Source organism: Petromyzon marinus, unplaced genomic scaffold (assembly GCF_048934315.1).
Source record: "Petromyzon marinus isolate PM22_M1 ecotype Great Lakes invasive population unplaced genomic scaffold, UKy_Petmar_22M1.pri1.0 PM_G_Scaffold_45, whole genome shotgun sequence".
NCBI lineage: Eukaryota > Metazoa > Chordata > Hyperoartia > Petromyzontiformes > Petromyzontidae > Petromyzon > Petromyzon marinus.
The window spans coordinates 949,186-959,867 of NW_027422997.1; the positions used below are offsets into that span (position 1 = coordinate 949,186).

The window sequence follows — 10,682 nt, forward strand, 5'->3', positions numbered from 1 at the left end:
TTATGTTAATGAGCCACCAGTCACTGGGCGTAGCTTTGCCCAAATAAAGATTGCCACTGGAACGATATCGGAAGTGACCCAAGCGGAGGTGACGTCACGCTCAAGAGCGCGGTGGACGGGGGTCGGGGTGAATACCTTGGTGACATAACGTCACTAGCGAGGTACACCTCCCCCTGGCGTTTCACGCCGATGAAGTAATGCAGAGTGGTGACGTCACAGAGTTGGAGTTGATTTAGATTCATTTTTCATTGCTCCCTCCCTTGGGTGTGTGAGCTCAGCAACAACGTGAACATTATTGTGTATACACTGTGTGTGTGTACACTGTGTGTGTACACTGTGTGTGTATACACTGTGTGTGTACACTGTGTATACACCGTGTGTCGCTGTGTGTCGCTGTGTCACTGTGTGTGTAACTGTGTGTGTGTACACTGTGTGTATATATACAGTGTGTGTACCCTGTGTACACTTTGTGTATATACAGTGTACCCTGTGTGTACACTGTGTATATACTGTATGTACACTGTGTGTACAGTGTGTGTGTACACTGTGTGTGTACAGTGTGTACACTGCGTGTGTACACTGTGTATACTGTGTGTACACTGTGTGTGTGTACACTGTGTGTGTACACTGTGTATACTGTGTGTATACACTGTGTGTGTATACTCTGTGTGTGTACACTGTTTGTGTCCGCATTGAACCAAACCCCCGGCAAGGCCATCTACTTAGTGACGAGAGAAAATTCACATGAAATGTCCTTTTCAATGAAGTCTTCCAGATGTAAATTGATACAAGCTTTTAATGAAGAAATAAAATCATCTAATTCAAAACACAACACAATTCAAAGATGTTTCATTTTAAAACTTCAAAACGGAGCATGGGGTACTTGCGTGAATGCGTCCTTCGTGTGCAAATGTTGTGACTTTCCTGGCCTGAAGGCCGTCAATGTGATGGACTATTATTGGTGCACAGCGTCTCAACAACAGCAGTGGGGTTTGCTTCAACCGATAGGTACGAACATCCAGACGTGAATGAGCAAGGTGAATTTCTAGTCCCAGTTAGACAAAATCTACGTCAACACGTAAGACAAAACTACAATTCGTGTTGTAGAGAATGTACCTCCTCATATACGTGTAACTTTTAAGTGGTATGCCTTGTAACTGATGAATGATCCGAGCGTGCTCCCTATTTCAAAGACAATGAGTTTCTCCAGAGGCCGACGCTTCGTGAAACACAAAAGTACCCTTTGACCTGCATCACAAGAACAACGGGTCTCACCTGAGTTCTCTGTACAGGTTACTTCCAAACACACACACACACTTTGTCCTAACATCACTTAATCTAGATTTGACCCTCAGACAAAATGTTACATGCACACGCACAATCAGACAAGTATTCATTCTAAATTATTGACAGGCATTTTAACAAAATTGAATTACTGCAGTGAAATAGACTGCATCAGGTTACATCGTATTAACAAAAAGCTATTTTTAAAAAGATATGCGCCGTCTGCTTAACAGTGTATGTACAACGTACTATTGCCATTTGCATGCTGGCATCTCGGTCAAAATTGATAACATTCTAAACATTACCTACAAAGTCACGTAGAAGGGATATAATAAGATAATAAAATAATCAAATAAAAATTCTCACGACGTTTCGGCTTCTTGCGAACGTCGTGAGAATTTTATTTATGTTTAATTTTTATTATCTTATTATTTCCCTTCTACGTGACTTTACCGAAAGAACCAAGACGAAGAATCCCTGCATTCACGAAAGCTTTAAATAGAAAAATTACCTACAAACTCCACAACCAAGATGCCAAATCAACCAACACCCGCTACTGACAGGATCTTGTTCACATGCAGGCCGGTGCAGGGCCACCACCTTGTACCACACAGGGGCAGCTGCTACTTGGGGATGCTCTTCGAGTGTCTGAAACGGGATACAAAACTCCGAGTTGCTGAGGTAATCTTGATTTGAAGTTTGTGACTGCAGGGATCCATACTCCTTGGTTCTTTCGGTAAAGTCACGTAGGGGCGATTAAGCAGGCACCATATAAATGCAATTGATAAAATAGTGAATGCTGGGGAGCTTATTGGCTCTCGCTCCTGGTTAGAGATCAACCCAACCCACAGGTCCACAAAGACTGGCCGCTCTTACTCTGCAGGTTGAACCTAGGACCTGAGTGTTCAACTTCGCATTCTTTTCATTAAAGGCCTGTGACAAAGGTGCATCTATTGTAGCGACATCGTCTCTGGCTTACACATCTACCAGGTCTCCACTTGACTTTGTATTGTCTCGGAGAGTCCACCCGCACCTCCACTTCCACAAACTGCTGGGAGTTGCCTCACTCTGCCTCAGTCAGAATTCTCCTCCTGCTTCACGATGTAAAGGTCCCATTTTGCAGTTGAATCTTCATCTTCACATTTTACCTTCACTTCTTCGCTCATCACTTCTTCCCTCTTCATCATCACCTCTTCATATTTCACCTTGATAACTTTAAAAGTGTCCAAGCTGGGATTTTCTTCCGGTTCTTGTTTCATGAGGGATGGGCTCATTGCGGCACTTTGACTTTCACAAGCTGATTTCAGACGCCACTCCTTGTGGATCTTCTGATGCTTGTGTGTTCTCTGGTGTACTTGAAGATTTGATGAATTTGCAAATGCCTTCCCAGACACACTACACTTGAAGGGTTTCTCTCCCGTGTGTGTTCTCTGGTGTGTTTTAAGAGCAGATGAAACTGAAAAAGTCTTCCCACACACACTGCACTTGAAGGGTTTCTCGCCCGTGTGTGTTCTCTGGTGTCTTTGAAGATGAGATGAATCTGAAAATGCCTTCCCACACACACTGCACTTGAAGGGTTTCTCTCCCGTGTGTGTTCTCTGGTGTCTGTGAAGAGTAGATGAATCTGAAAATGCCTTCCCACACACACTACACTTGAAGGGTTTTTCTCCCGTGTGTGTTCTCTGGTGTGTTTTAAGAGCAGATGACTGTGAAAATGCCTTCCCACACACAGTGCACCTGAAGGGTTTCTCTCCCGTGTGTGTTCTCTGGTGGGTCTCAAGAACTAATGGCCATGCAAATGCTTTGTCACACACAGTGCACTTGAAGGGTTTCTCTCCTGTGTGAGTTCTCTGGTGCTGTGTCAAATTTCCAGTCCGATCCGTGCTGTATGCACGCCGGTCGCATTGTTGACTTGTCGTACCGAGCTGCTGAGCTGAGGGCCTTTGCTCCATCAGACCAGCCTCAGCTGCAGACAGAAAATAAGAATATCCACACCATCTACACGTCAGTATCGAGCCATGAAGGAATTAATATATACAGTCACACGTGACTTACACGTCTATATTCATTCATATATTCATGACTAGCTGTACTACCCGGCTTCGCCTGGGACTTGGATCCCACGTCCGGTCGCATTTGTCTCCCCAGTGGCGATGTTCACACCACAACAGTTACTCGTTTAAGGCTGAGTCGACCTAGGGGAGGCCCAGAAGCGGTTCAAATAATCATCACCGGTGGTGGCCGTGAACGGGAATCAAACTCGGGTCGCCGGGTTCGTAGCGTAGTGTAGCGCTAACCGCTACACTACAATGAGTTACGCTTCCACACACAGACACACACAGACACACACAGATACACACACACAGACACACACAGACACACACACACACACAGACACACACACACTGACACACACACACACAGACACAAACAGACACACACACACAGACACACACACACAGACACACACAGACAACGCTAACCACTGCACTACAATGCGTGACGCTTCCACATGCGAGGGTCACGTGACAGATTTGACGTCATAGCTCACTTGCCGTCCAAAAAATCTATACATTATTGAGCTCCCCCCCCCAAAAACAACACAAAAGTGTATTTGTATAATGTTTACACGGTGTCCAGTCTGGAAAGTACCCACATGGCAAATTTCCAGTTTGTTGCATGTCGGGAAGTACACTAAACATTTTGAACAGACAACACACACAATCACAACCTTGCATAATTTTATATATATGGAGGTATGCAGTAAGAGCCAATTTGTTAATCCATTGCCGGACGAGGGTCTCCCCACGCCGCCCCGGGTCGTGATTTGACCATACTTCACCACGCTCGTCCGTGTGGCGGCTTGGTGGAGGAGGGTAGCGCAGACGTGGGAGCGTAGTGACATTGTACTCTACAATGGATGTTGCCCCCACCGCTCCTATGCCGCTCACCAACGTTGCACAGTCCCGCAGCCGCCTAAAACAACAACAACAACAAAGTCCCATCACAAGGGAGAAACACACAAATAGAGATTCACTTCGAGTACACTCACCACCACGTAGCTGTCAACCCACTATCAATCAGTGCCCCTACCTTATTACAGATCAATTCAGACCGTATCTGCCACCACGTGTCTTTATAAATATCAACGTTCGTCCTACGGAGTCCCATCACAATGTAGAAACACAAACAAACAGACAATATTGTTACTAAAGAATGTTTTTTTTTGCCCGTATTGAAACGGCTGTACCCCGTATGGTCGTGAAAACTCAATGTCTCTGTAGAAGAATACGGGGTAAACCGTACGGGTTATGACAGCTGTGATGCATCAAAAGATAACTTGACCCGTGGTTGTGTTACCTCGTTTAACCAAAGGCTTCAAACTCGCGTGGAACAGCCCAAAACCCAAAGACGGGTATATCACGAGAGAAAAAACCCCTACATATTTACCAATAACACTGCCCTTAAAAGTAAATACGGTAGTAAATAATCGGGCAATGGCCCTTTTTTCATAACGCCTCTGTGACTGACGATTGTATTTCAGCCTTTCTTCTTACGACTGCTGCCTGTGTATCTTACTGTGAAAACAGTTCCACAAGGCATGTATAAATGTTTATTTTCTTTGTGACAGACTAGGCCCGAGACGCCAGGGAGGGCCTGAATGGCCTGGATTGCCTACCGAGAAGGAGACGCCTTCCCCGGCGGGGAGCAACCACAGCCTGCGGTGTCACCGCCGCAACGGGGGTCACACAACACCGGATTTTTTGTGGTCAAAATTTTTAAACCAAAACACCCACTTACCGGTTCGCGTGAGTTCAATCCTGCTCAGAGTTTTAAGGGGCGAGAGGAATTGTTCGTGCAAGTTTAGAGTTTAGGGTCGGGGGTGGGGAGTCGTTATGTTCCGAACAGTTTAGAAGCGTCCTGGGAGCCGGGCTTGAGGCGTCAGCCATTGGCACTTGGGAGCTACCACTCCCAGCCAAGGGTTGACGCTCAAACTATCAATCTTATACTTTCACTTCCATCGTTCAAACAATATATGCTGAATGATCTACTGTGATGTCACGGTCGCTCAGTCATTGTATTGCTGTTGGAGATGTATATATATTTTAAAAAAATATTACTGCGTCTGCCACCCCCCCCTATTTAAAGCGGTAAGTTGGTTCGTTCCAAATTATGACGTTCACACAACGCGATCAAAGTTCGGAACGCTCTTGCAGAATTGTACAAACATTTAACTCCGAAAGTTATCGCGATATGGCGATACTACGATATTACATAATCATATCCAACATAAGCGTATTGTACAATTTGTTTCCACACGGCACGTGCACACACTCAAAGCATTTGCAATTCAAATTTCGATTTAAAGCTTTCGTGACTGCAGGGATTCATCTTCTTGGTTATTTCGGTAAAGTCACCACGTAGAATGGAAACAATAAAATAATAATAAAAATATTTTGATCCCCTGCTGATTTTGTACGTTTGCCCACTGACAAAGAAATGATCAGTCTATAATTTTAATGGTAGATTTATTTGAACAGTGAGAGACAGAATAACAACAAAAATCCAGAGAAACGCATGTCAAAAATGTTATAAATTGATTTGCATTGTAATGAGTGAAATGAGTATTTGACCCATCAGAAAGATTTCTGGCTCCCAGGTGTCTATGTGTACACTGTGTGTGTGTACACTGTTTGTATACACTGTGTGTGTACACTGTATACAGTGTGTGTGTACACTGTGTGTATACACTGTGTGTGTCACTGTGTGTGTACCACTGTGTGTACACTGTGTGTACACTGTGTGTGTGTACATTGTGTATACACAGTGTGTGTACACTGTGTGTGTGTGTACACTCTGTGTGTGTACACTGTGTGTACACTGTGTGTGTGTGTACACAATGTGTGTGTGTACACTGTTTACGTATATACACCATGTATGTACATACACACTGTATATACTGTGTGTGTACACTGTGTGTGTTTACACTGTGTGTATACACTGTGTGTGTACACTGTGTGTATGTACACTGTGTGTGTGTGTACACTGTGTGTTTACACTGTGTGTGTTTACACTGTGTATATACACTGTGTGTACACTGTGTGTTTGTACACTATGTGTGTGTGTACACTGTGTGTGTACACTGTGTGTGTGTACACTGTGTGTATACACAATATGTGTGTGTGTACACTGAGTGTTTGTGTACACTGTGTGTGTGCACTGTGTGTACACTGTGTGTGTGTGTACACTGTGTGTATACACTGTGTGTACACTGTGTGTGTACACTGTGTGTGTGTACACTGTGTGTATACACTGTGTGTACACTGTGTGTGTGTACACTGTGTGTATGTGTGTACACTGTGTGTGTACACTGTGTGTGTGTGTACACTGTGTGTGTGTGTACAATGTGTGTGTACACTGTGTGTGTACACTGTGTGTGTGTACACAATGTGTGTGTACACAATGTGTGTGTACACTGTGTGTACGTATATACACTATGTATGTACATACACACTATGTGTATATACTGTGTGTGTACACAATGTGTGTGTGTACACTGTGTGTGTGTACACTGTGTGTGTTTACACTGTGTGTACACTGTGTGTGTGTGTGCACTGTGTGTGTGTGTACACTGTGTGTGTACACTGTGTGTATACTGTGTGTGTATACACTGTGTGTGTACACTGTGTGTGTGTGTGTGTACACTGTGTGTGGGTGGTGAGTGTGTGAGCGACTGGGTGAGTGAGTGTGTGGGTGGGTGAGTGAGTGGGCGACTGGGTGAGTGGGTGGGTGAGTGGGTGGTGAGTGTGTGAGCGACTGGGTGAGTGAGTGTGTAGGTGAGTGGGTGAGTGAGTGTGTGAGGTGAGTGTGTGAGCGACTGGGTGAGCGACTGGGTGAGTATGTGGGTGGATGAGTGGGTGGATGACTGTGTGAGTGAGTGAGCAACTGGGTGAGTGAGTGGGTGTGTGAGTGTGTATGTGTGAATGGGAGAGTGAGTGGGTGGGTGACTGTGTGAGTGAGTGAGCGGATGAGCAACTGGGTGAGTGAGTGATTGTGTGTGCGACTGGGTGAGTGAGTGGGTGTGTGAATGTGTGAGCGAATAGGTGAGTGTGTGAGTGAGTGAGCGACTGGGTGAGTGTGTGGGTGGGTGAGTGTGTAGATGAGTATGTGAGCGACTGGACGAGTGAGTGTATGAGTGTCTGGGCGAGTGTGTGGGTGAGTGTGTCGGTGAGTGAGTGAGCGATTGGGTGAGTGGGTGAGTTTGGTGCAGTAGGAGGCACAGGTGGTGCATCAGCCAGTCATCTCAGCCGTCTCAGTCGACCCGTGGCACCTGCTGGGCCTGCCCCGTGACTTCCTGCCAGCGGGCGTTCGACACTTCACGTGGCCTCAAGGTGCACCTAGCCTGGCACAAGCGTCGTGGTGGCGTCACCGCCACTTAGTGGCGAATGGCGGTTGTTGTTGTTGTTGGCAAAAACAACTCCCTACCTCCACGTGGTGCCGGACGGGCAACGTTGTCGTGGACAGTGCTGTGGGGTGGAGGGCCAATTCCAATCGGCCTCTACTCTCAGGGCATTTGCGACCACCATAGCGGCTAATTAATTGAAGGTGGAGGGGCTGGTAACCCCTCCACCTTCATTTACTTAATTGAAGGTGGAGGGGTTACCCACTCACCCACCCACTCACCCAGACACTCACACATCCACCCACTCACCCAGTCGCCAACCCACTCACCCAGACACTCACCCAGACACTCACACATCCACCCACTCACCCAGTTGCCCACTCACTCACCCACCCACTCACCCAGACACTCACCACCCACTCACTCACCCACCCACCCACTCACCCAGTCGTCCACTCACCCACCCAACCACCCGCCCACACACACACCCACTCACCCAGTCGCCCACCCACTCACCCACCTACTCACCCAGACACACATCCACCCACTCATCCAGTCGCCCACCCACGCACCCACCCACTCACCCAGTCGCCCACTCACACACCCACCCAACCACATGCCCACACGCTCGCTCACCCACTCGCTCGCCCATCCACTCACCCACCCACTCGCCCACCCACTCAGCCACCTGCCCACTCACCCAGCCACTCACAACCGCCACTAATTGGCGGTGACGTCACCACGACGCTTGTGCCAGGCTCACGTGGTTAGCATTAATTAATTAAACCATCTCCACCTTCAATTAATTACCGCTTACCACGTGACCCTGGCACAAGCGTCGTGGTGACGTCACCGCCAATTAGTGGCGGTTGTTGTGAGTGGCTGGATGAGCGGCTGGGTGAGCGAGCAGGTGAGTGAGTGGGTGAGTGGCTGAGAGAGTGGGTGAGTGGGTGGGTGAGCGTGTGGGCGACTGGGTGAGTGGGTGGGTGAGTGGGTGGTGAGTGTGTGAGCTACTGGGTGAGCGACTAGGTGAGTGTGTGGGTGGATGAGTGGGTGGGTGACTTTGTGAGTGAGCAACTGGGTGAGCAACTGGGTAAGTGAGTGGGTGTGTGAGTGTGCGTGCGACTGGGTGAGTGAGTGGGTGTGTGAGTGTGTGAGCGAATAGGTGAGTGTGTGAGTGAGTGAGCGACTGGGTGAGTGTGTGGGTGGGTGAGTGTGTAGATGAGTATGTGAGCGACTAGACGAGTGAGTGTATGAGTGTCTGGGTGAGTGGGTGAGTTTGGCGGAGTAGGAGGCACAGGTGGTGCATCAGCCAGTCATCTCAGTCAGTCGACCCGTGGCACCTGGGTCTGCCCCGTGACCTGCCAGCGGGACGTTTGACACTTCACGTGGCCTCAGGGTGCACATAGCCTGGCACAAGCGTCGTTGTTGTTGTTGACAAAAACAACTCCCTACCTCCCCGTGGTGCCGGACAGTGCTGTGGGGTGGAGGGCCAATTCCAATCGTCCTCTTCTCTCAGGGCATTTGCGACCACCATAGCGGCTAATTAATTGAAGGTGGAGGGGCTGGTAACCCCTCCACCTTAATTCACTTAATTGAAGGTGGAGGGGTTACCCACTCACCCACCCACTCACACATCCACCCACTCACCCAGACACTCACCCAGACACTCACCATCCACTCACCCGCCCACACACATCCACCCACTCACAACAATCGCCACTAATTGGCGGTGACGTCACCACGACGCATGTGCCAGGCTCACGTGGTTAGCAGTAATTAATTAATTAAGCCCCTCTCCACCTTCAATTAATTAACCCCTCCACCTTCAATTGATTACCGCTAACCACGTGACCCTGGCACAAGCGTTGTGGTGACGTCACCGCCAATTAGTGGCGATTGTTGTGAGTGAGTGGCTGGGTGAGTGGCTGGGTGAGCGAGCAGGTGAGTGAGTGGGTGAGCGTGTGGGCAACTGGGTGAGTGGGTGGGTGAGTGGGTGGTGAGTGTGTGAGCGACTGGGTGAGTGAGTGTGTGGGTGGGTGAGTGAGTGAGTGGGTGAGTGAGTGAGTGTGTGAGGTGAGTGTGTGGGCGACTGGGTGAGTGGGTGGGTGGTGGGTGGTGAGTGTGTGAGCGACTGGGTGAGTGAGTGTGTAGGTGAGTGGGTGAGTGAGTGAGTGTGTGAGGTGAGTGTGTGAGCGACTGGGTGAGCGACTAGGTGAGTGTGTAGGTGGATGAGTAGCTGGGTGACTGTGTGAGTGAGTGAGCAACTGGGTGAGCAACTGGGTGAGTGAGTGAGTGTGTGAGGTGAGTGTGTGGGCGACTGGGTGAGTGGGTGGGTGAGTGGGTGGTGAGTGTGTGAGCGACTGGGTGAGTGAGTGTGTGGGTGAGTGGGTGGGTGAGTGGGTGGTGAGTGTGTGAGCGACTGGGTGAGTGAGTGTGTGGGTGAGTGGGTGAGTGAGTGAGTGTGTGAGGTGAGTGTGTGAGCGACTAGGTGAGCGACTAGGTGAGTGTGTGGGTGGATGAGTGGGTGGGTGACTGTGTGAGTGAGTGAGCAACTGGGTGAGCAACTGGGTGAGTGAGTGGGTGGATGTGTGAGTGTGTGAGCGAATGGGTGAGTGTGTGAGTGAGGGAGCGACTGGGTGAGTGTGTGGGTGGGTGAGTGTGTAGATGAGTATGTGAGCGACTGGACGAGTGAGTGTATGAGTGGTTGGGTGAGTGTGTGGGTGGGTGAGTGGCTGAGTGAGTGGGCGAGTAAATGGGTGGGTGAATGTGTGAGCGACTCGGTGAGTGAGTGGATGAGTGAGGAGGGGTACTGCGGAGGGTGGGGGGGGTGTACAGGGGGTGAGGGGTAATGATTATTATACAGGGCGGTACAAAAGTCAGGTCACAGTTTCTTGGGTTTCTTTTTAAGTTCATTGTGATTTTTCGAGTTTATATAGTTTAACACGTAGGCTTTCGCGACCAATATTATTCATAATAAAAGTTTTTGGGTTAG

General features: G+C 48.7%; 1 protein-coding gene across 2 annotated transcripts; it reads right to left on the reverse strand.

Moving 5' to 3' along the window:
* Positions 1-888: 888 nt before the first annotated feature.
* LOC142917318 (uncharacterized) lies at positions 889-5,457 on the reverse strand. Of its 2 annotated transcripts, none has more exons than XM_076061952.1 (3): positions 5,086-5,457; positions 4,127-4,260; positions 889-3,250 (listed from the first exon to the last, which is right to left on the reverse strand). In XM_076061952.1, exon 3 carries the CDS (start codon positions 3,234-3,236, stop codon positions 2,358-2,360), a length of 879 nt encoding a protein of 292 aa, XP_075918067.1. In that variant the 5' UTR covers positions 3,237-3,250; positions 4,127-4,260; positions 5,086-5,457; the 3' UTR covers positions 889-2,357. The 2 variants fall into 2 exon arrangements, with proteins under 2 accessions (XP_075918067.1, XP_075918068.1); XM_076061953.1 differs by having other exon boundaries at positions 4,122-4,260.
* Positions 5,458-10,682: the final 5,225 nt, after the last annotated feature.